Raw genomic sequence first — 23,965 nt, 5'->3', positions numbered from 1 at the left:
TGATTCACTGATTGATTGATTGATTGATTGACAGATGATTGATTGTTTGATTCTTTCTCAGATCAACTTGCTTCATGTCTGTGTTCAGCCTCTTTCTGCTTTGCTCTCCACCAGCTCCTGAAAGACACGTTTTCATTGTGGACTTTGTGTTTGGCCCAAAATAAAGAGAACCATGAAAAAGAGTTATTTGTTTGTTTTGAGGAGGAAGAGACTTCGCTGCTGATATGAACTTTAGATTCAATCTTTTTATTGAATAATCATCAGGAGATTTAAAAACTTTAATCCCAGGCTTCTTCTTCTTCTTCTTCTTCTTCTTCTTCTTCTTCTTCTTCTTCTTCTTCCTGTAGATTTAGATTTCCTCTGTTTCCTCTGAGGAGAAACCCGCTCGTCCACCCGTCCCTCTTCCAGGCTCCAGGACGCCGTGTGTTTGATCCACCCGGCTCTGGTTTCTCTCTCTGGGTGTGGAGGCGAGCGCTGAAAGCTCCTCTTCCTTGTTTTGATTGAGGAGGGTGAGGCTCCGTCTTCTTCTGGCAGCGAGTCATCGAGGGAGACGACGTGGGAACAAGGCGGATGAAGAAGAGAAGCAGAAAATAGTTTAATGATGAAGAAGAGAAGCAGAAAATAGTTTAATGATGAAGAAGAGAAGCAGAAAATAGTTTAATGATGAAGAAGAGAAGCATAGAAAACACACAAACCTCAGATTCAACTCAAACACATCGTCAGTGCAGCAGTTTGTCCTCAGGGTGGAGCTAGAGGACAGGTTCATCTTCTGAGGAGCAGGAACGTTTGGTTTTGTCTCTCTCCTCTTAGGTTGAACTCTCGTGTCATCACTCGTTTCCTGAACTCGTCATATGTTTTGTTATAAAAACTGAATTGTCTTGAATCTGAGACGATGTTTCTCTAAAATCTTGACGTGTCATCGAGTCTTTTCAGAATAAATCACGTCTGAAACTTCAAATCAAAGCTTTTCTAGAAGATGTGAACTTTTTAAATCCTTTTTGTCTTTGTCTCTTAGAGAATCTGCAGCTTTTTACAGATTCCTTCACCACAACAACACAATGTGCCACAAACATGACAACATGCATCCTGAGGAATAAGCCCCACCCCCTCGTCGTCCTGCAGCTTCAGGACATTTCTCTCTGAGGACATCGAGCTCGATTCGTCCTCTGATTCAATCTAAATTGATTTGTTCCACTTTCACAACCGACTTGGACCACGTGCACTTTCTTTTTCTGTCTCTGTTTTTTCCTCGGACCTCCAGCGTCTGTCTTTCCTCTCGTTGTGGAAAATCTCCTCCACAAATTAACTCTGCAAACAGGCCGGCCCAAAACGCACAAATTGAATAATTCGTCCCAATTAGCTGAACAAACACAGGTCCACGCATCTTAACCGGATTAACGAGCTGCGCTGAAGCGTCTGTTGACGTTTGTGTCCTAAAACCAACTTCCTGTCCTGTAACGAGGCCGCGCTGATTAGCTCCCAGCGCCACAGACGCTGACGTCCAGCTGACGTCCCGCCAAAAACAACCCGGCTGGCGTTTGAAGTGGAGCGAGCGCCCGACAGACCTGAACAACAACACGAGGCTTCCAGGCCACCAGAGGACGAGGGAGACAAGATGAACTCACTCAGTGAAGGTGAAGACATGAGTCTTTCCTTCCTGAGGACGACAGAAGACGTGAGGCAACAACTTTCTATAAACTGCTGCTTTTATTCTGAAATATGAGAGGACGTCAAGTCTCCTCTGATTAGTTGATTTCATACGTAGAGAAAAAAAGACTTTATTCTTTGTTATTGGAATTTAATCATTATATTAATGTAATTTATATAAACTGTCAATATTCTCCAGCAGAGAGAATCAAAGGTGATCTCCTCGGTCCAGTCCAGAGCGTCCTGGTCCTCGTGGTGTTGGAGGTTCTGGATGTGGACGGTGAGACCACCAGCTCTCCACCTTCCAGCTCGTCCACATCCATCAGGCCGGGGCCAGCCGCCTCCTGACGCTCCCACACCGCCGCCCTTCATGCTCCTGGCTCTGTGGCTTGAGGCTGGACCGCCGAGGATCCACCGAGCCTCAGAGCCGTCCACCTGGCAGAGGACGAGAGCAGACTGTGGTCGGCCCGAGCCTCGGAGTCAGGACTCGTCTGGGAGGAAACATGGACACACCGGCACACAGGAAGTCCCTCCACAGACCAGTCTGCAGGGGGCAGCACAGTTCAACTTTAGAGTTTCACTTTACAACTTAAAGTCATATTGTTCATTTCATTAACACTGTTCTGACCAAGAAGACGACTCAGGATCGATTCCCACGTGTCCACACACAGGTACTGACTCTGTGTTTCTCTGTGTGTTGGGATCAATAACCAGGATTTCAGTTCAACGTCCTCTGAGTTTGAGCTGCGTTCACACTGAGCTCCACTAGGAGGCGCTGACGCCTTCAGTTGACCTCTGACCTTTAAGGGTTCGACCGATCACAGGAGAAACTCGTTAGAGGTCGTGTTTAACATGAAGTTAGTCAAAGTTCTCAGCAGGAGATGATCTGAACTAATGACTCAGCATTAAAATAAGAACGTGAAGAAGAAGCTGCAGTGATCGATCATCAGTGGGGCGGTGTGGCCTAGGGGGTAGAGTGTTCGTTCTCCAACTGGAAGGTTGCCGGTTCAAATCCCACTCTTCCCCAACTGTATGCCGAAGTTTCCTTGGCAAGATACTGAACCCCTAAATGGCCCCTCATAAATGTTGAGTGTACTAATTGTAAGTCGCTTTGGACAAAAGCGTCAGCTAATTGAAATGTAATGTAATCATAGGTTTATCAAAAGTTCAGGACCAAATATCAACGCCAGCTTCTCAGATGAGATTTGAAATTCAGAGAAAATCTTTGAAACTAAAAACGATGTAAAACTTCTGATTTACAATTATCTTCTCAGATTATGAACACCATGTGTTTCGAGCGTGCCACCAGGCGGCGCCCAATCACCGAAGGAGGTTAATTAGTTTAAATAACATTTAGAATGTTAAGGAACAGATTAATGACGTCACAGGGTGAAGCCGCTGGTTCACACCTTGACGCCTGAGACAACACTGACACCGTGTGGACAAACTGCATGGCAGTGGGGCTCACAAACAAGCCCCCTGCATACTATATACTATATTGTTCGCTATTGTTTTTAATTTGTTGTTTGTAAAGTGCACCAACCACACCAAGGCAATTTCCTGTCTGTGCAAATATACATTGCAATAAAAATAATTCTGATTATGAACTGCAGCTTCAGACATCAGCCTTTTTTCAAACTAGTTCATCTTCCATTCATTGAACACTAAATGTTTTATGGTTCAGGTTGAGATGATAAAAACCAGTAAAAGAAACATTTAACAAAATATATATTGTTGGGTTTGTATGACTTCACCAACCTGGACGATTAGAAAAACCAGTTTGGCAAATATTTAACCACTAATACATGAAAATGAATTAAGAAAACGAATCACTAATTTCTCTTTGTTTTCAAACATCAGTCTCACGGCTCAGAGACAAGTCAAATGTTTCTTTATGCAAAAACTCAAACTTTGAACTGAGACTTTAACTCATTTGACTCTTTGCTCAAACTACATCATTTAACTTTTACCATCAAACTATTATTTACCATTTCAATAACCAAAGTGAACCCCCCCGGGGCACATGATGAAAAGAAGGAGTCACTGAAGCAGCTGCTCGTCTTCTACAATAGAAACTTTATTATTCCCCACACACAGTGACAAACTGGGTTTAGAAGAAGGTGTTCGGCCTCTTGGTGGTGAAGCGGGGTTTGTGTTGGCGACGCAGGACCCGGTGAGGGAGTGGGAACTTGATCTTTGAGTCCTGCAGGGGGCGACAGACACATTAAAGGTTAGAAACACTCACGTGATCAAATCAAACATTTTAAAATCATGTCGCCAGTTTCAAAACCGCCAGGTTTGAAGATGGAAGCTGGAAACCTGGAAGAGGAATCTGGCTTTTTGTCTGGCGGGTTTATAAACCGGAGCTGCCTACGATGAGGCAGTCCAGAGAGAGCCCCGCCCACTCAAGGTCGCCCACCACGACAACACTTACATGGAACTGCTTGATCGCCGGTCTGCGACATTTGTTGGCAGCGATGATTTGGACCTTCATGATCTGGATGGAGTGAGCGCGAGCACGATGACGAGCTCCCATATCCCGATCTGAAACACAAACAGGTTTTATAACAACTTTACGTCATAGTTAACGTGTTTATTACCAGTTCAGACTGGGTAGAAACATGAGTGAAAATGTCAACGATAGAAAACCAAACGTTAGTAAATCGAATTAATGTCTGAGTTCACGTTTCAGAAAAAGTTAACATTTCACTGTTCACATGAAACACTTTTTGTTTCTGTGATTGTAACTGGAGCAGATCAGATGTGGGCCCTTGGATTCACTTTCAGAGTCACGGCAGCGTCAGAGAAAGGCGACAAGGACCCGTTAGTGTGTGCACGCCAGGCAACATCACACCACGGGCATGGTGGGATCTTTGGGTTAGGGTGCAAATCAATCAACCACAATGTTAAAGAAATAAAACATCTTCATACTTCTGTCACGTCTCATGTGGATTCATTAGGTTTCTTCTCTTCCTCAAGGTGTTGCCAACAGATTTAAATGGAAGTTGATCTAATGGTGAATTCATTGTTCACTTTAGTTTGAAAAGTTTAACTTTATTAAACACTTTGTCTTCACTCTCATTTGGGTCTTTACTTTGCTTTTCACTGAATATGGAGAAGAAAAATCTAAGATAATTTAACACGACAACAAATCAACTAATGACTTGAACCAGTGACAAGAATCAACCTGTTGACTCGAGTTCTTCAGTAAAAACCTGAAGTATGTCAGTTGGTCAGAAACCACAGAACCAGTTACTGACTGGTGTTGATGAACTGAGTCAATCAACCAGTCACCTGCTGTGGGACAGGGAGTTCTTTCTTTATTCGGCCACTTACACACGTGTTGTGATTTGATGTTATTGAGATAATAGTTCTTGTTTCTACTTGAACCCAAAGTCCAGATGTTGGTACTCACAGCACTGAGTGACGGCTCCAGATGTGGTCAGGTCTCTGTACTCCCTGTACATGTTGTGGGTTCCACTGCGAGAGTCGTAACGCAGCCAGATCCCAAAGTTCTTCACCTTCAGGGGGGTCTTCTCGTGGACCTAAACAAGAAACATGGATTTATTGATGTGTTTCACTCAGTTTTCTGGATTCGTCTTCTCCTCACTTCCACACGAGTCCGACACTGGACCAGTAGAACTGGTACACGTACCAGTCCACAGTAGACGGTCTCTCCAGACGCCTTCTTCATCTTCCTCAGCTGGGAGACGAAGTACCAGAAGCGGGATTTAGCCACAACATGGTTCGGGGCGAAGATCCTCATCCGGTAGAGAGGGGGGGCAGGGTTCTTGGCAGAGGGCAGGAGGCGCCCAATGACCTTGTATTCCCTAAGCTGAGAGCGAACAAATATAAAACTTAATAAACGTGTGTTTAGGAACGTGTGCATCAGACAGGTGGAGCAGATCAGATGTGGGCCCTTGGATTCACTTTCAGAGTCACGGCAGCGTCAGAGAAAGGCGACAAGGACCCGTTAGTGTGTGCACACCAGGCAACATCACACCACGGGCATGGTGGGATCTTTGGGTTAGGGTGCAAATCAATCAACCACAATATTTAAGAAATAAAACATCTTCATACTTCTGTCACGTCTCATGTGGATTCATTAGGTTTCTTCTCTTCCTCAAGGTGTTGCCAACAGATTTAAATGGAAGTTGATCTAATGTTGAATTCATTATTCACTATAAACTTGTAAGAAGGTTAACACATTACAGATGGATATTCCATCTAGAGTTGAATTAATTAATTGATAACTCGATTTATAGAAAGTTAGTTTGAAGTAATTGTTATTTTTCAAGTTAAAGTTCAAATATTTGAAGCTTCTGTTAAATAACAAGCTGGTTTGAGCCTGAAACAAATCAGCTGCTCATCAGTAATTCATCATAGATATTACTAATTTAAATCCTGATGAGACAGGTAAACTTTCTGTAGATTATTAAACATTAAACTATAGATTGTTTCCTCACATTAACTTGTCACTGTGATGAAGTTGATGCATTAAAACCAGGCAGAACTTAACTTTATTAGTTTAGTTCACAGACAGAAGGTTAAGTTATTGGTTTATTAATCTACAACAATAAACACGTGTCGGTGTCACAATGTGTCCAATGACTTATTTCCCATGATGCTCAGCGCGGAGACAGATTCACAGATTAAACATTTTAACTGTTAAACTCATTAAATTAACGTTAAGTTAAAATGATCGTTATCCAGATGACGTGCACACTTCAGAGCCACATTAGCAGCTAGCGCTAGCTTCCTGTTGGCTCGGTGCTAGCACGCAGCTCCTTCTCGGCAGCGAACATCAGAAGTGAACATTGTGAAGCAGCTGAACAGATTTTAATATTTAAAGACGATCATTTTTATAAAAGTTGGAGCGATTCTCCGGGTTCAGTGTCTCGGAGCCCCCCCCCCCCCCCCGTCCACATGGTCCGGTGGCCGCCATGTTGGAGACACCACCGCCGCGGGAGAAAACGCTTTAAATGTCGGTTCTGACTCGACCCTCGAGCACCACGGGGCCTCGCACCGGGCGAGCGGAGCTTCATGAGCGGGACGCTGCACTCAGAGTTCGGCTAACGACGGGCGACATGTTGAATTGAGAGTTTCTTACTGTTCCGGACGCCTTCATGGTTCCTCCACTCGACGCCGCTGTAAAAGAGGGAGCTGCAGCGAGCGCACTGCGCATGTGTACCCAGCACAGGAAGCTGTCATCTTCAGCTCGGCAGCCCGAGCTCTGATTGGCTGAGGCTGAGGAGGAAGACTGACCATTGGCTGGGGTTAAAGAAAGAACGTCAGGTTCAGCCAATCAGAGGAGAGAACACCTGGAGGCGGGACAGGGAGACTTGTCCCTCCTCCAGGTGCATATGTATATTGTTATATATATTTAATAATAATATATACACAATAAATATAAAGTATAAACACTATAATACTACAACAACAATAACGATATATATACAATAAACATAAAGTATGTATACTAGAACATTACTATTAACATAAAGTATAAATATTATAACGTTACCACAAATATAACGATATACATACAATAAACATACCGTCTATATATTATACCATTAACATTAATATCATGTATAAATACTTTAATTATTATACATCACAATACATGCATGCAGAGTTGGTGGACAATACAAGTGGCAGAAAATTGGGAAGACACCAGGCTGGAAGGTCTCTGGTTCGAATCCACGGAGTAACAACAACAAAAAGAACGTACCTGGACGGAGTAACAACTGATGGATGGAACCTGGATGGACAACACTTGGATCTGTCCAAAAGTCCAAGAGGATTCTCCCTACCCCACTGTCTGGTGCCCCTGAGCAAGGCACCTTGCTCCCCCAACATCTGCTCCCCGGGCCCCATGGCTGCTCACTGCTGTGTGTCCACCAGATGTTTTAAAGCAGAGGACAAATGTCCCTCAATTGCATGAGTGTGTCTGTGCATGTGTTTGGGATCAATAAATAAATCTTGTATCATTCTGTTCTTATGTAAACTTTGATTTGATAGTAGATTAGAGCACAGTCACTACATTTCTATAATAGTTTATCATTTATTATATTTAATGTATGCTGAAGTTGTTCTCGTGCCCTATAGGAGAGTTCCATTTGGAAAGATCTTGATGCTAAAGCTGGAAAATCTAGACACAAATCAAGCACATCATTATAAAAGTTATGATTACACTGATCATATAGATATATAGATATATAGATGTTTGTTGTTGGTGCTTATTGTGATGACCACGTTCTCCTGGTGCTGGTCTCTTCCGGGTCAGCACGCCGGAAGCGAGCAGGCGGACACGCCGCACAGCCGCTGCTGACTCTCCTGATGTTGAACCGGAGCGGAGACACGTGATGAGTTAAGTTTCCATGAAGGTGAGATGATAATCAATAATCTGAGTTTATTCTGAGTTAAACATGTTTTAATCTGTGAGGACCCATCAGCGGGCTTCAGATCACATGACCCAGCGGCAGCTCCAGCCCCGAGCTCCGGTCAAACCCGAGTAACAGCCCGGAGACAGCCCCCCCCTGTCCCCGGCTCTCACAGCCGGGCAGCGGGACGTCTCTGAAGCGGCCCCCGGTGCTGACGCCGCTTCCCCCGGAGCAGGGTCCCTCCGGCAGCCCGGCTCTGCGACTAACTAGCCGGCTAACCGGAGCTAGCCCGAGTTAGCCGTTCTCATCCACTCAGTATGGGAGTGCGGTTGTTAGCATGTAGCATCGCAGTTTGAACTTCCACAGGAGTGGCCCGGACTCCTCGAAGCTGCTACCCACAAACAGAGGGGCTGGTGCGGCTTGTTGTTTCCTCACTTGACCCCTGGAGCTCCGGCGTGTGGGCCGTTAGCTGCAGTCACAGACCAGTGAGGTGATGACAGGGGGTTGCATCATGTGGCTCCATCTTCTCTCACACCAGTAAACAGACCAGTACCCACACCAGTACACACACCACTACACACACCTGTACATACCAGTACACACACCAGTTCACAGACCAGTGAGGTGTTGACAGGGGGTTGCATCATGCGGCTCCATCTTCTCTCACAGCAGTACACAGACCAGTACACAGACCAGTACACAAACCTGTACATACCAGTACATACACCAGTACACACCAGTTCACAGACCTGTGAGATGTTGAAGGGGGTTGCATCATGTGGCTCCATCTTCTCTCACAGCAGTTGACAGACCAGTACACAGACCAGTACACAGACTAGTACCTACACCAGTTCACACACCAGTACACAGACCAGTGAGGTGTTGACAGGGGGTTGCATCATGTGGCTCCATCTTTTCTCACAGACCAGTACACAGACCAGTACACAGACCAGTACACAGACCTGTACATACCAGTACATACACCAGTACACACCAGTTCACAGACCTGTGAGATGTTGAAGGGGGTTGCATCATGTGGCTCCTTCTTCTCTCACAGCAGTACACAGACCAGTACAAAGACCAGTACACAGACCAGTACACATACTATTGATTATCATTTTCACAAACAGCAAATACATTTGAATACACTTTATTAATCATCTGTGTGAATCTAATACCTCACATCCTGTCACACTGAGCTCTTCTGTTCACCTTGTTTACACAAAGTACTTTGTTTAAACTGTATCTGTACTTATTCAGGTTTGTACTGAGTCCTTCTCTGCTGTAGCGCACACGCCCCCTGGTGGACGAACACAGGAGCTACTCATTGATCTCTATTGATTAGTAGATTACACATTCTGTTTACGTTTTAAATCCTCTTGTTTCATCATCGGTCAAAAGTCCAAAGGTTTTCAGTTTACTCATCTGGACGGACTGATGGACATGTGGAGTCTGATCCTGAGACCCCCCCCAACATGTCACTAACGATGCTGTTCCGTGTGATTAACGACTCGTGGTCTCTGCTCAGATGAGAGGAACCTGCCTGAGCGCAGCACAGACATCTGGACCTGCCCTGGAGGAGAGTTAACCCCCCATGGCCTGCCAGTCTGCAGTCATGGACGAGCAGGCCCTGCTGGGGCTCAACCCCAACGCCGACGGCCGCTACAGGCAGAGGGTGAGACGCCCGCACCGCCACACGCACGGGTCCCCCCTGTTCTTAGTGGAAACAGCTCAAGAGAAAAGCTCTTAATACTGTGTGTGTGTGTGTGTGTGTGTGTGTGTGTGTGTGTGTGTGTGTGTGTGTGTGTGTGTGTGTGTGTGTGTGTGTGTGTGTGTGTGTGTGTGTGTGTGTGTGTGTGTGTGTGTGTGTGTCTCTCTGTCTCTCTGTCTCTCTGTCTCTCTGTCTCTGTCTCTGTCTCTGTCTCTGTCTCTGTCTCTCTCTCTGTCTCTCTCTCTCTCTGTTTCTTCTCTCTCTGTCTCTCTCTCTCTCTGTCTGTCTCTGTCTCTCTCTCTCTCTGTCTCTCTCTCTCTCTGTCTCTCTCTCTCTCTCTCTGTCTCTCTCTCTCTCTCTCTGTCTCTCTCTCTCTGTCTCCAGGCGATGGCGTACTTCGAGCAGCTGAAGGAGTCCCAGGACGCCTGGGAGGTTTGTGCTGAGGCGCTCGCTAAAGGAATTTACAGGTGAGTTTGAATCCCGTCTGTGCTCCTGACCCGTCCTCGTCCTGCCGTCCGGTTTCACTTTCGTCTGTTTGTGATTTCAGTGACGATCACGTGAAATTCTTCTGCTTCCAAGTTCTGGAACATCAGATCAAGTTCAGGTAAGAGCTGCTGTCCGACCTGCACCGAGCTCCTCGTGTCCTCCAGAGTTTCTCTGAGCCTCCAGGAGAAACTCTGCAGAATGTGACCGAGCCGAGTGCAGAGCGCCTCCTGCTGCCTCGGGAGCTCAGAGCAGCCGAGGAGACGTGTGGAGTGAACCTGTGACCCGTTGTGTTTCAGACACGCTGGTCTGAGCGCGGTCCAGCAGCAGATGATCCGAGAGACTCTGATGAAGTGGCTCCAGGGCCAGGTACGTCTCTCCTCAGGTTTCAGGTCCTAAATATATTCGGAGATAAAGATGGAGGACATGACAGCTTGTTTCTCCTGTCGTCTCATTGGCTGCAGCTGATGAACGCTCAGCCGGAGAAGCCCTTCATCAGGAACAAGGCGGCGCAGGTGTTCGCCCTCACCTTCGTGATGGAGTACCCGGCGCTGTGGCCCAAGTTCTTCTTCGACGTCCTGTCTCTGGTGGGTCTCAACCCGAACGGCGTGGACGTCTACCTCCGCACGCTGATGGCCATCGACGCTGAGGTGGTGGACAGAGACATCCTGCACTCGCCCGAGGTGCAGTGACACTCGCTCTCTTTAACTTTGACTTTCACACCATAGAAGACGAACAGTCGTTCATAATGTCAGTGATCTGTGGTTTTCTAAACGACTCTCTGGGTTGGTGCTGTGCTCCCCCTCAGGAGACTCGTAGGAACATGTTGATCAAAGACGCCATGCGGGAGCAGTGCATCCCGAGCCTGGTGGAGTCCTGGTTCCAGATCCTGCAGACGTACCAGCGCTCCCACCCGGAGATCACCTGTCAGTGTCTGGAGGTGGTCGGGGCCTTCGTGTCCTGGATCGACCTCAACCTCATCGCCAACGACCGGTGAGTCCCGAGTCGACCGGGAGCCGAGCGCTGGGGGGGGCATGTCCGAGCCGCCTGTCCTCCACGTCCTTCACTTCTCATGTCCCGTGTCCTCAGCTTCGTGAACCTGCTGCTGAGTCAGATGTCGGTGGCCGAGCTGCGAGAGGAGGCCTGCGACTGCCTGTTTGAAATCGTCAACAAAGGAATGGACCCAGTGGATAAAACCAAACTGGTGGAGTCTCTGTGCCAAGTGCTGCAGTCAGCAGGATTCTTCAACGTGGAGCAGGTCCGACTTTAACCTTCTGTGATGACCTCGCCTCTCAGGAGGTTCTTTAGTCATCTGCATCAGTCCATCACACACAGTCTCACAAACCTGAATCCTCAGAAACTAATAAAACCTTGAAGGAGGAGGATTCATTACAGGAATGTTTAATATCTTAAACTTAAACATGAAAACATATAAACACAAACTATCGGCTGGTATATCAGTGTCGGTCGGACTCGTTACTTCAGATCCTCGTGTCGGCTTCTCACCGTGAGGTCACAAGGTCACGAGCGCTTCCTGCTTCTCTCAATGTTTTATTTTCTATTTCCTGTTTTCAGGAGGACGACGTCGACTTCCTGGCTAAGTTCTCCCGGCTGGTGAACGGGATGGGCCAGAGTCTGGTGCTGAGCTGGACCAAGCTGGTCAAGGCGGGCAGCGTGAAGGAGGCGGCCGAGACGCTGCAGGCGGTGGAGGCCAAGGTGCCGCTGCTGCTGCAGCTGCTGGTGCACGAGGACGACGACATCTCAGCCAACATCGTGGGCTTCTGCTACGAGTACCTGCACGTCCTCAAGCAGGTGCCGAGGAGCCGCTCCCTTACACGTAGAACTTTGACCTTCGTTTGCTTTCTGTTTTCAAACTAATCATCTTTAATCTTCCAGTTGGAAACATTAAGAGATGTGATTTGTGTTGCAGCTTCCTCAGTTGACGGATCAGCAGAAGACGAGCATCGAGGTGAGTCGCTGAGGAGAAACGATCCTTTGAGCTGAACCTGTTAGAGATGGAGATCTAAACCCGGCTGCTGCTTCTCCACAGGCCGTCATGCTCGCCATCATGAAGAAGCTGACCTACGATGAAGAGTACAACTTTGAGAACGAGGTGAGTCTCGTGCCGCGGTTCTGTGGCTGCGCTCTGAGGACGTGGAGACGACGTGTCTGGGGCGGTCTACTGGTTAGAGTGGTTAGAGTGGTGGCTCTCCAACAAGAAGGTTGCCGGTTCAAACCCCACTCTTTCCCATCTCCATGCCGAAGTATCCTTGGCAAGATACTGAACCCCGAAATGGCCCCTCATGGATGTTGAGTGTTCTAATTGTAACTCGCTTTGGACAAAAGCGTCAGCTAAATGAAATGTGATGTGTCAGCTCCTGTTTGTCTTTCAGGGCGAGGACGAGGCCATGTTCGTGGAGTACAGGAAGCAGCTGAAGATGCTGTTGGATCGTTTGGCTCAAGTTTCCCCTGAGCTGCTGCTGGAGGCCATTCGCAGAGTCTTCACCAACACCATGCAGTAAGAGCACGCCGCTAGAGGGCACGCCCCTAAAGAGAGCACGCCCCTAGAGGGCACGCCCCTAAAGAGAGCACGCCCCTAGAGGGCCAACGTTAGAGAGCACGCCCCTAGAGGGCACGCCCCTAAAGAGAGCACGCCCCTAGAGGGCACGCCCCTAAAGAGAGCACGCCGCTAGAGGGCCAACGTTAGAGAGCACGCCCCTAGAGGGCACGCCCCTAAAGAGAGCACGCCGCTAGAGGGCACGCCCCTAAAGAGAGCACGCCGCTAGAGGGCCAACGTTAGAGAGCACGCCCCTAGAGGGCACGCCCCTAAAGAGAGCACGCCGCTAGAGGGCACGCCCCTAAAGAGAGCACGCCGCTAGAGGGCCAACGTTAGAGAGCACGCCCCTAGAGGGCACGTCCCTAAAGAGAGCACGCCCCTAGAGGGCACGCCCCTAAAGAGAGCACGCCCCTAGAGGGCACGCCCCTAAAGAGAGCACGCCCCTAGAGGGCCAACGTTAACTTTTCCTAAACTGGATCAAACTATGAAAAACCGACGTGTGTTCGGCCTCAGTCTGTTTCATCACAGAGGTTTAATCTCTTTTCAGGAACTGGCAGACGGCCTCGTTCTCGGAGGTGGAGGTCGCCATCAGGCTGCTCTACATGCTCGGCGAGGCCCTGCCGGCGTCTCACGGAGCTCATTTCTCCGGTGAGACGGTGAAGACGAGTGCTCTGCAGGACATGATGAGGACGGTCAGTCACGTGACTCCAGCATCGGTTTGACCCCTCGTGTGTTTCCCTCTCCGCTCACGTGTCGTGTGTTTGAATCCCCAGCTGGTGTCGTGTGGCGTCAGCAGCTACCAGCACAGCTCCGTGTCTCTGGAGTTCTTTGAAACCGTCCTCCGGTACGACAAGTTCTTCCTCGTGGAGCCGCAGCACATTCCCAACGTTCTGGTGAGAAGCGAAAACCTCAGTTATTTAAATTAAATGTCAATGTGTGGATTGTAAAGACGTGTTAACACCGAGTTGTGTTCACTGTCAGATGGCGTTTCTGGACCAGAGAGGACTGAGACACAACAGCCCGAAGGTTCGAAGCAGAGTCGCCTACCTCTTCTCCAGATTCGTCAAAACGCTGCAGTGAGTCAATCAAACCCTGATGCTGATGTTGGGTGGACACACACACACACGCACACACACACACACAAGCACACACACACACCTGATGACAGTGATTTATTGTCGTTCTGACGTCTCTCTCCAGTAAACACATGAACGGCTTCATCGAGGACATTCTGACCAGGATCCAGGATCTGCTGGAGCTCGCTCCTCCTGTAAGTTTCCACTGGTGACCGGTCACATGTGGTTTGAAGCTGAGATGTGTCTTCATGCTCTTCTCCCTCTGTGCAGGAGAACGGCTTCCTGGCGCTGCTGACCAGCGACGACCAGCTCTTCATGTTCGAGACGGCGGGGATTCTGATCGTGAACGGAGAGAGTCCGGCTGAGAGGAAGCGGGCTCTGATGAGGAGCCTGCTGGCGCCGCTGATGGACGCCTTCCACCCGCTGCTCGCCAAGCTGCTGCAGGAGACGGAGGAGGAGCGACAGGCCGCCCTCGCCGACTGTCTGAGCCACGCTGTCGGATTCGCCAGGTGAGCGTCGGACGACCGCGTCTCCTCGACCCCGAGCAGCTGGTCACTCATCTCCCTCCTGTCTCTCTGTTCCCAGTCGGACCAGTAAGGCCTTCAGCAACAAGCAGACGGTGAAGCAGTGCGGCTGCACCGAGGTCTACAGGGACTGTCTGCAGACCTTCCTGCCTGCACTGAGCTGTCCCGTCCAGCGGGGGTCGCTGCGCAGCTCGGTGCGCTCCTTCCTGCACCGGATGATCATCTGCATGGAGGAGGAGGTGCTGCCGTTCGTCCCCGCCGCCTCCGAGCACATGCTGAAGGACTGCGAGGCCAAAGACCTGCAGGAGTTCATCCCGCTCATCAGCCAGATCACCGCCAAGTTCAAGGTAGGGGAGAACGAGGAGAGGAGAGGATCCAGACATCGAGCCTCACCGGGTCTAACGGGCTCTTCTCCTGCAGCGCCAGGTGTCCCCCTTCCTGCAGCAGGTCTTCATGCCGCTGGTCCTCGCCATCTTCGAGGTGCTGGCTCGGCCGGCGGAGGACAACGACCAGGCGGCCGCCCTGGAGAAGCAGATGCTGCGAAGGAGCTACTTCACCTTCATCCAGACCATCACCGGCAGCGGCATGAACGAGGTGATGGCCAACCAGGGTGAGTCCGGCTACCGGTTTCCCCTCGTATCCACTCTTTGTGCTAAGCTAAGCTAACAGTGGCCTTCCACTGTCTCCAGGAGCTGAAAACATCGAGCGGGTGGTGTTCACCATCATCCAGGGGGCGGTGGACTTCCCCGACCCCATCGCACAGAAGACCTGCTTCATCGTCCTCTCCAAGCTGGTGGAGCTGTGGGGTGAGAACATCTGGACTGTTGCATTAACCAGTGGCTCCTCACTTCCTGTGTGGTCCTGACGCTGTTGTGCTGATCTCTGCAGGAGGTAAAGACGGGATGGTGGGATTCCCCGACTTCATCTACAAACACATCGTCCCTGCTTGTTTCCTGGCTCCTCTGAAGCCGACCTTTGACCTCTCCGACGCTCAGACCGTCCTGGTGAGTCTCTGCCCCGGAGCTCCGACACTCTGACGTGTGGAGCTTCCCCTGAAACCTTCTGCTTTGTTTTCCAGACGCTGTCAGAATGTGCCGTCACGCTGAAGATGATCCATCTCAAACGGGTGAAAACAGATTCTGTGTTTTTGTTTTGAACATTGAACTGGTGGAGGAGTTTGTTCTCACTGGTCTCACTGGTCTCACTGGTCCGTACTTTTCTCTCAGGGGCCCGAGTTCATCCAGTTCTTACAGCAGGAGTATCTGCCCTCGCTGCAGGTGGCGCCAGAGATTTCACAGGTGAGACTCGTCCGCACTGCACCTCACTCTTTGAATACTGGGGGACTGGTGCATTGTGGGAGATGTAGTTTTTTGTAAAGTAGCGTTTCAGACCATCTAAACGATTCTGAGGCCGAGAGTCAGTGATGAAGAGAACGATGAAGAAGATGTTCCTGCCCCGGGTTCATCTCTACTTTTTATTGTAACAGGAGCTTTGTCAAGTTCTCCAGCAGCCGGACGTCAAAGTCCTGAAGAACTACATCAAGGTACGAGTTGGTTTGAGACGGAGTGAGCGTGGCGCTGGAGTCGTGACTCACGGGTGTTTCTCGTTGCAGGCGTTCTTCCAGCGAGCGAAGCTGTAGGAAATGAAACTGGAAGTTCACTGGGACTGAAGGACTCTCCACAGGAAGTGGGCGGACACGCTGCTCTACAACAAAACAACACATGGAACTTAGCCTAGGAGCTGCTCTTGCACTTAAGAAGTAAATGCACAACAAAGCCCAGTCCGTCTGCGTCAGGGAATCGGACAGAAGGTCAGTGGACGTATCAACGTCCTCAGAGAGACGAGCTGTCCACGTGGACTCGAGACGCGGAGGACGCTCGGAGAACTTTGTGGAAAATGTTTGTGTGGAAAAGGACTCTGAGGGGGGGGGCGTCTGAAAAGATCCCGACGCTTCTGAGACTCGAGATCTTTGTTCTCCTGGAACCTTCACAGCAGGAAACACATTTCAACACAATTTGAGATTTTTTTCGTTTGCTGCCACAGAAAGTGATAAAAAGTGCTGAGTCACATCCTCTCTTTAGAATGTGGCTTTGATGATTTAGTTTAACGTGCGGAGGCCGGTGGGTTTTAGTTTGAAGTGAAACGTTTCAGCTCGACTTCTTTTTCCTTCATTTAAAAACAATCCTTTCTGTTTTGTCTCTTCGTTGATCACATGATCGGAACCGAACGCTGCGTCAGTGGTGATCGAGATTAATCTCCTGGAATTCTGACAAAATACTTTTGTCTGTTTTAATTTCAAACTGAACTTAGACGGAGGAACAAAGTGTAAATAAGAGAATACGATGTGGAAAATGTAAATAAAGTTCCTAGCTTTCGATTTTTTTTTTTTACAATCTTCACTTAACTGGAAACTAAACGTTGAAGCTCGTTCTGCCAAATAACGTAAAGAAATTAAAAACTAGGAATGATTTAAAAAAAAAACATAAAAAGCTATTAAAAGAATCACAAAAGTATTCACAAGTATTCTGACGCATGTCTTTACCTTGAAGGAAAATCTCTCACAATTCAATGTTTGAGGCAAGATTTAGATTCTCAAAGGGAAATTTACTATTTCGTTGACGCATTAAAATTGAAGCAGACTTAGTAAAAAATATAAACTGTTATTCCGAAAGTATTAATTGACTTGTTTTTGTTTCCCGAATTAATGTCAAAACAAAAATATTTTTTCTCCTTTTCTTGGCAGCAACAAGCTTCTTTAGAAACAGAAACTCGTTTGTAGGCGTTGCTCGTGCACGGCTGCTCTAGAAACAGGAAACTGCTTGTGCACGGCTGCTCTAGAAACAGGAAACTGCTTGTGCACGGCTGCTCTAGAAACAGGAAACTGCTTGTGCACGGCTGCTGTAGGAACAGGAAACTGCTCGTGCAAGGCTGCTCTAGAAACAACGGAACCAGTTCAGTGAATTTAAATCGAAGCTTTCGAATGATTATACAAAAAATTCCTTTTTGCAAAGAGACTGTGAAGCAGCATGAAACCAGACGCTGAGATTCAGAATCAACGTAACGACGACTCTGTACAGAACCTGATTTTTTTTTTATCAATATCTCAGTTACAGAAAACACTTTGTTTCCACCATTAACATTTTGTCATGTTTAGTTTGTTTTATTTTCCTTCAGCTTTAGTTAAATGTGGTTTTCCAGATGGCAATGTTGATGAGAAAATAAAATCTCACCTAAATAACTGAACTAATAGTTTTGGATGGTCCATATGTAAAAGAAAAGGGACATTTTATTTTATGACACTTAAAGGGTCATTATGCTGAAGTTCAGTGAATCTACAAAGTTTGATTTGATCCTGAGTTTGACCGAATCTTTAAGTTTATATCATTTACTTTTTCGAAAAATCCTCTAGGGATAAAAATATACTTTGTTTTTCCTAAAATTAAACCCAAACTAGACGACAGGGAAACACTCGGATGTTTCAGGAAGTAACCCTGAGTGTAAAGTTGTGATATCAGAAGTTTGTTTGGTAAAGAACCCGGTCAACACGTTCTGATGATCGGACACATCCGGTGCAGCTGCAGGTTTAAATCCTACTGGACCAGTTCCTTCACAGAATTCTTCTCTTAAACATTAGAACCTTTATTTAACTTGTCGCTTGTTGAACTGTCCCTTTAGTTTTCATTCTGTGACGACACGTCTGTAGAGAAACAAAGTTCCCCCTCCTTCACCACCAGGTGTCGCCACACTGAACCTGGACGTAGTTTAAACACAGAAAACAATCCTGTTCAGTTGAAGTTTAGAGATGAATTTATATGTTTGTTAGTTTTTGTTGTTTCCAGCTGAACGAGCCAACGTTTGCTCGTTTGTAAAAATTCGCCAAATAAGTTTGATGGTTGATGCTGAACTTTTCTGTTAGAACCAATAAAGTGTTTATTCATCTGAAACGTGTTTGTCCTTTGATCCTCAACAGAAAAGGTTCCAGTTCTCAGCGATCGTCTTTATTGGATCACAGATTTGACAAAAATCAGAAAAATATTTTCATTCTGTTTCACAAATTAAATTCATTTTCTTCTCAAAAGAAAAAAAAAAAGTGCTTCTATCTTCTTCTGTACATCTGGTGTGTTAGTGGTGATGTCTCTGAGCTTCAGCCTTTGATCACCGCGATGGGCCGCAGCTTGATGGCCTTCTTACTGATCCCAGCGTCGTGACACGTGTTCACCACGTCCGTCACGTTCTTGTACGACTCCGGAGCCTGAAGGGGAAAGATGATCAGAGGCATGAAAGCACTTCAGCACTTCATACGAAAACTACAAGATAATTAATACACATTTACAAGAAATAAAACAAATTAATATAAAACCTAAAACATTAATATAATAAAGAAACAATACGTTTTTAAATCCCAATGAATCGTCTTTATTCAGAAGATTTCAGTGTAAATCGTTCTCACCTCCTCCATGACCAGTTTGGGCGAAGCCACCCGGATGGCGATGCCCTTGTCGGCGAGCTTGTCCAGGACGTCCTGGAAGTCCAGGTTCCTGCGGGACTTCGCCCGAGAGAGAGCGCGACCCTGAACCGAGAAAGTGTCCAACGAGGTCAGAAACCTTTTACTGGACTTCATCACCAGGACGTGTAAAACATCTGAGACGGCATCGGACTCTTACCGCGCCGTGACACGTGGTGCCGAACGTCTCCGTCATCCCCTTCTCCGTCCCCGTCAGGACGTAGCTGCAGGTCCCCATCGTCCCTCCGATCAGCACCGGCTGACCTGTGAGCTGAACCAATCAGACGAGGAGAAAGTCAGCGGCGGCCCGGTGGACGGCGGGCTGGTACCGAGGCGGGGGGGCGTACCTGGTAGTCGACCGGGATGAGCGGGTGGTGGGGGGGAAACGCTCGCGTGGATCCTTTGCGGTGAACCAGCAGCGTCTTCTGTCTCCCGTCCACCATGTGCTCCTCCACCTTGGCGATGTTGTGAGACACGTCGTAGATGACGTGCATGTCCAGGTCGTCCGGCGTCGTGGTGAAGACCTCAGCGAACGCCTGAGAGGAAGAGCACAAGAACACTCATCATCCTTCTACCAGCTTCATCCACCCCCCCCGATGCAGTGATGAAGACTACCTGTCTGGTGAGGAAGGTCATGGACGAGCGGTTGACCCAGGCGTAGTTTCCTGCCGCGGCCATGCCCTTCAGGTAGTCCTGCCCCTCCGGCGACGTGATGCGAGCGCACGCCAGCTGCCGGTCGTTCACCACGATCTGATCCCTCTTCATCGCCTTCTCCATGGCCACCAGAGCGTCTGACGTCCAGCGGGAGAAACAGGGACACCGGTTTGAATCCCATTCCATTGCTTCTTTAAATGGTTTCAAGTGAATCTGGTAAAGAGCACCTGGTTGCAGTTCCTACCTGTGGCCACCTGGTGTCCGAGGCCTCTGCTGCCGCTGTGGATCATCACACACACCTGACCTTTGTGGTCGATGCCCATCTTCTTGGCGGCGTAGTCGTCGTAGATCTCGTCCACCACCTGGATCTCACAGTAGTGGTTTCCTGCTCCCAGAGTTCCCAGCTGCACGACACAGAAACACAGTCAGCTGGACCTGTCTTCTGTGCACTGACCAGCAGGGGGCGACTCCACTGGTAGTTTCTATAGAAGACTGATTATACCTGGGGGAGGCCTCTCTTCTTGGCCTTCGATGACACCTTGTTGGGGTCGGCCTGCAGCATCCGGCCGTACTCCTCACAGTGCTCCTTGTCCTCGGCCCAGGCGTAGCCCTCCCTCAGGGACCAGTCCACGCCCATCTCCAGGGCCTCCTCCAGGTCCCTGGGAGCCACAGGGGACAGGGGTCAACAGGGGACAGGGGTCAACAGGGGGCACACAGGTCAACAGGGGGCACACGGGTCAACAGGGGACACACGGGTCAACAGGGGGACAGGGGGACACGGGTCAACGGGGGACACGGGTAAACAGGGGGACACGGGTCAACAGGGGGACACGGGTCAACAGGGGGACACGGGTCAACAGGGGCACATGGGTCAACAGGGGACACACGGGTAAACAGGGGGGACACGGGTCAACAGGGGACACGGGTCAACAGGGGACAGGGGACACGGGGGGACACGGGTCAACAGGGGACACGGGTCAACAGGTCAACAGGGGACACGGGTCAACAGGGGACACGGGTCAACAGGGGACACGGGTCAACAGGGGACACGGGTCAACAGGGGACACGGGTCAACAGGGGACACGGGTCAACAGGGGGACACGGGTCAACAGGGGGACACGGGTCAACAGGGGACAGGGGTCAACAGGGGGACACGGGTCAACAGGGGGACACGGGTCGACAGGGGGACACGGGTCGACAGGGGGACACGGGTCGACAGGGGGACACGGGTCAACAGGGGACAGGGGACACGGGTCAACAGGGGACACGGGTCAACAGGGGACAGGGGTCAACAGGGGGACACGGGTCGACAGGGGGACACGGGTCGACAGGGGGACACGGGTCAACAGGGGACAGGGGACACGGGTCAACAGGGGACACGGGTCAACAGGGGACAGGGGACACGGGTCAACAGGGGACACGGGTCAACAGGGGACACGGGTCAACAGGGGACAGGGGACACGGGTCAACAGGGGACACGGGTCAACAGGGGACACGGGTCGACAGGGGACACGGGTCGACAGGGGACACGGGTCGACAGGGGACACGGGTCGACAGGGGACACGGGTCGACAGGGGACACGGGTCAACAGGGGACACGGGTCAACAGGGGACACGGGTCAACAGGGGACACGGGTCAACAGGGGACACGGGTCAACAGGGGACACGGGTCAACAGGTCAACAGGGGACACGGGTCAACAGGTCAACAGGGGACACGGGTAAACAGTGGACACGGGTCAACAGGGGACACGGGTCAACAGGGGGACACGGGTCAACAGGGGGACACGGGTCAACAGGGGACACGGGTCAACAGGGGGACACGGGTCGACAGGGGGACACGGGTCGACAGGGGGACACGGGTCAACAGGGGACAGGGGACACGGGTCAACAGGGGACACGGGTCAACAGGGGACAGGGGACACGGGTCAACAGGGGACACGGGTCAACAGGGGACACGGGTCAACAGGGGACACGGGTCAACAGGGGACAGGGGACACGGGTCAACAGGGGACACGGGTCGACAGGGGACACGGGTCGACAGGGGACACGGGTCGACAGGGGACACGGGTCGACAGGGGACACGGGTCGACAGGGGACACGGGTCAACAGGGGACACGGGTCAACAGGGGACACGGGTCAACAGGTCAACAGGGGACACGGGTCAACAGGTCAACAGGGGACACGGGTAAACAGTGGACACGGGTCAACAGGGGACACGGGTCAACAGGGGACACGGGTCAACAGGGGACACGGGTCAACAGGGGACACGGGTCAACAGGGGACACGGGTAAACAGTGGACACGGGTCAACAGGGGACACGGGTCAACAGGGGACACGGGTCAACAGGGGACACGGGTCAACAGGGGACACGGGTCAACAGGGGACACGGGTCAACAGGGGACACGGGTAAACAGGGGACACGGGTAAACAGGGGACACGGGTCAACAGGGGACACGGGTAAACAGGGGACACGGGTCAACAGGTCAACAGGGGACACGGGTCAACAGGGGACACGGGTCAACAGGGGACACGGGTCAACAGGTCAACAGGGGACACGGGTCAACAGGGGACACGGGTCAACAGGGGACACGGGTCAACAGGGCACATGGGTCAACAGAAAGTTCTGCTCTGGTCTAGGTTCAGCGTGGGCGGATCTCTCCGTACTTGGCGCTCATGGGGATGACGCCCTTGGATCCGACCCCGACCGGGATGTGGTTGAACAGACTCTGGGCCAGCTGCTCCTTCAGCGGCTGCACGTCCCCCTCGTCCAGGTTCGTCCTCAGGAGGCGGACGCCGCAGTTTATGTCGAAGCCGACGCCACCTGCAGGAAAAAAGTTAAATTGGTTTGGTGCAATTCAAGATTATTTCCATGAACCGTTTAATAACAGATTATTGATCACTAGACGAGGCTTCAGGCTCCGGAGCGTCACGGACCTGGAGACACCACAGAATCAGGGTTGCTCATGTCGAAGGCCGCCATGTTCCCGATCGCAAAGCCGTACCCGGAGTGGACGTCAGGGAGCCCGATGGACCTCTGAGGGGGACAAAGACAGATCTAAAGCTTCAGCTGTCTCACCCTTAACCTCTGAGGTTCCTTCTACGCATCACGTTCACTCACGTGTATGATCCCGGGCAGCGCCGCCACGTTCCCAATCTGCTTCATGGCAGGAAGGAAGCCGCCGAAGCCTGAGAGAGAGAGAAGAAGAGTGATTAAGAGAGAGAGAGAGAGAGAGAGAGAGAGAAGAAGAGTGATTGAGAGAGAGAGAGAGAGAGAGAGAGAGAGAGAGAGAGAGAGAGAGAGAGATAGAGAGAGAGAGAGAGAGAGCAGGTGGCTGACCTCCTCCTCGACAGGCGTTCCGAAGCTCCTCAAACATCAGCTTCTCCAGAGGATCGTTGACGTAGAAGATCCCCTCCACCTGAGAACAAGAGGTTTATTCAGCTTCAGGCTCCTTCACTGATCTGTGGTCAGCTCCTCTTGTTGTTCAGATATAAACAGAGCTGCTACTGAAGCAGTTTCTTGACAGTCAAACATCTGTCTCATTAAATTATTGTTTTCAGATTTGAACACATATTTTACTGTATTTTGCTGCAGAACACGTTGTATTGTTTTATGTTGTTTATGAAACTCGTTGTTCAACAAGACAGCTTCTCTTATAAAGAGATACTTATTTATGATCCATAAAAACATGATAAAGTCCTGAATTGATTATAAAGTAATAATCTGAACGCTGTTTAAAGATCCACTTCTGTTCGTGTGCTGAACTCCATTAGAAAATAAAAGGTATTCTCCAGTGAAACACTGTTTTCATCACTATTACAGGTCATGATTTATTATATTTCATATATTTATAATCTGCAGGATCTTCCCCTGAATTCGTCTCGTGCTTCTTCACTGACAGTTTCCTTCTTGAGCTTCAGCAGCAGATTGAAGCTCGTCACTGATCTTCTGAGTGACATGTGCTAACGCAGCTAGCCGCTAGCTCGCCTCTCGCTCACCTGCATGTTGGGCACGAAGCCTTTCTTGATCCTCCAGCAGTTACTGGACAGTTTGTCCAGGAACTGCAGCTCATCGTTGTAACTTCGGCTCATTTCTGACGCATCAACTTTCGGCTGTTTCGGTTTAATCGACGCGTTTCTGCGCAACAACTGAAGCTACGAGCCAGCACAGCGCTACGGAAGCCTGGGAACGGTCTGAATCAAAAACGCGATTTATAATCTAATAAAGTGACGCATGAGTATTAACGTAAAATAAAACAAAAATGGCGACTTAAAGTATTGTAAGAATGAAACTACAAAAGTTAAAGTGCCGCTGAGTTTAAATTGAACGTGTTCGCCGTAGTTGTAGCCAAGTGGCACTTTGACAGTAAACCAGAAGTTTGGTGACTCGCCTTCGAAACAAAAGCACGCTTTAGAATTTTCTTAT

At 49.6% G+C, this 23,965-nt stretch overlaps 3 protein-coding genes and 2 non-coding genes across 5 annotated transcripts; 1 reads left to right on the top strand and 4 right to left on the bottom strand.

Moving 5' to 3' along the window:
* Positions 1–3,703: 3,703 nt before the first annotated feature.
* Positions 3,704–6,883, bottom strand: rpl18a (ribosomal protein L18a). Its single transcript, XM_062382843.1, has 5 exons — positions 6,758–6,883; positions 5,303–5,482; positions 5,063–5,192; positions 4,082–4,191; positions 3,704–3,850 (listed from the first exon to the last, which is right to left on the bottom strand). Exons 1-5 carry the CDS (start codon positions 6,830–6,832, stop codon positions 3,758–3,760), a joined length of 588 nt encoding a protein of 195 aa, XP_062238827.1. The 5' UTR covers positions 6,833–6,883; the 3' UTR covers positions 3,704–3,757.
* Positions 4,407–4,537, bottom strand: LOC133949224 (small nucleolar RNA SNORA68). Its single transcript, XR_009920147.1, has one exon. It is a non-coding gene; the product is annotated as a small nucleolar RNA SNORA68 (small nucleolar RNA).
* LOC133949222 (small nucleolar RNA SNORA68) lies at positions 5,556–5,686 on the bottom strand. Its single transcript, XR_009920145.1, has one exon. It is a non-coding gene; the product is annotated as a small nucleolar RNA SNORA68 (small nucleolar RNA).
* Positions 6,884–7,920: 1,037 nt separating the features above from the next.
* Positions 7,921–18,328, top strand: xpot (exportin, tRNA (nuclear export receptor for tRNAs)). The gene is made up of 25 exons (XM_062382461.1): positions 7,921–8,036; positions 9,562–9,708; positions 10,129–10,211; positions 10,292–10,348; positions 10,527–10,596; positions 10,692–10,910; positions 11,036–11,220; positions 11,317–11,485; positions 11,803–12,039; positions 12,158–12,196; positions 12,278–12,340; positions 12,621–12,745; positions 13,332–13,476; positions 13,558–13,677; positions 13,766–13,860; positions 13,985–14,054; positions 14,131–14,369; positions 14,446–14,731; positions 14,805–14,994; positions 15,074–15,190; positions 15,273–15,388; positions 15,463–15,510; positions 15,611–15,682; positions 15,871–15,927; positions 15,997–18,328. The coding sequence occupies exons 2-25, from the start codon at positions 9,628–9,630 to the stop codon at positions 16,021–16,023; spliced, it is 2,910 nt and encodes a 969-aa protein (XP_062238445.1). The 5' UTR covers positions 7,921–8,036; positions 9,562–9,627; the 3' UTR covers positions 16,024–18,328.
* Positions 17,685–23,898, bottom strand: rtcb (RNA 2',3'-cyclic phosphate and 5'-OH ligase). Its single transcript, XM_062382462.1, has 12 exons — positions 23,539–23,898; positions 22,880–22,958; positions 22,661–22,728; positions 22,477–22,576; positions 22,207–22,363; positions 20,045–20,201; positions 19,787–19,946; positions 19,504–19,679; positions 19,236–19,424; positions 19,049–19,159; positions 18,835–18,954; positions 17,685–18,636 (listed from the first exon to the last, which is right to left on the bottom strand). The coding sequence occupies exons 1-12, from the start codon at positions 23,629–23,631 to the stop codon at positions 18,529–18,531; spliced, it is 1,518 nt and encodes a 505-aa protein (XP_062238446.1). The 5' UTR covers positions 23,632–23,898; the 3' UTR covers positions 17,685–18,528.
* Positions 23,899–23,965: the final 67 nt, after the last annotated feature.

The sequence above is a fragment of the Platichthys flesus genome, chromosome 23 (genome assembly GCF_949316205.1).
Source record: "Platichthys flesus chromosome 23, fPlaFle2.1, whole genome shotgun sequence".
Lineage (NCBI taxonomy): Eukaryota > Metazoa > Chordata > Actinopteri > Pleuronectiformes > Pleuronectidae > Platichthys > Platichthys flesus.
This window is presented reverse-complemented; position numbering and strand designations above follow the sequence as displayed.

Coding starts and splice junctions, on each gene's coding strand:
- rpl18a (XM_062382843.1), bottom strand. CDS start 6,832: ATGCGCAGTGCGCTCGCTGCAGCTCCCTCTTTTACAGCGGCGTCGAGT. Junction 5,483..6,757: donor CCATGAAGGCGTCCGGAACA/GTAAGAAACTCT, acceptor GTTCGCTCTCAG/CTTAGGGAATACAAGGTCAT. Junction 3,851..4,081: donor CGGCGATCAAGCAGTTCCAT/GTAAGTGTTGTC, acceptor CGCCCCCTGCAG/GACTCAAAGATCAAGTTCCC.
- xpot (XM_062382461.1), top strand. CDS start 9,628: ATGGCCTGCCAGTCTGCAGTCATGGACGAGCAGGCCCTGCTGGGGCTC. Junction 12,341..12,620: donor AGTACAACTTTGAGAACGAG/GTGAGTCTCGTG, acceptor TTTGTCTTTCAG/GGCGAGGACGAGGCCATGTT. Junction 14,370..14,445: donor CACGCTGTCGGATTCGCCAG/GTGAGCGTCGGA, acceptor CTCTGTTCCCAG/TCGGACCAGTAAGGCCTTCA.
- rtcb (XM_062382462.1), bottom strand. CDS start 23,631: ATGAGCCGAAGTTACAACGATGAGCTGCAGTTCCTGGACAAACTGTCC. Junction 22,729..22,879: donor GAACGCCTGTCGAGGAGGAG/GTCAGCCACCTG, acceptor TCTCTCTCTCAG/GCTTCGGCGGCTTCCTTCCT. Junction 20,202..22,206: donor GTCATCCCCATGAGCGCCAA/GTACGGAGAGAT, acceptor TGTGGCTCCCAG/GGACCTGGAGGAGGCCCTGG.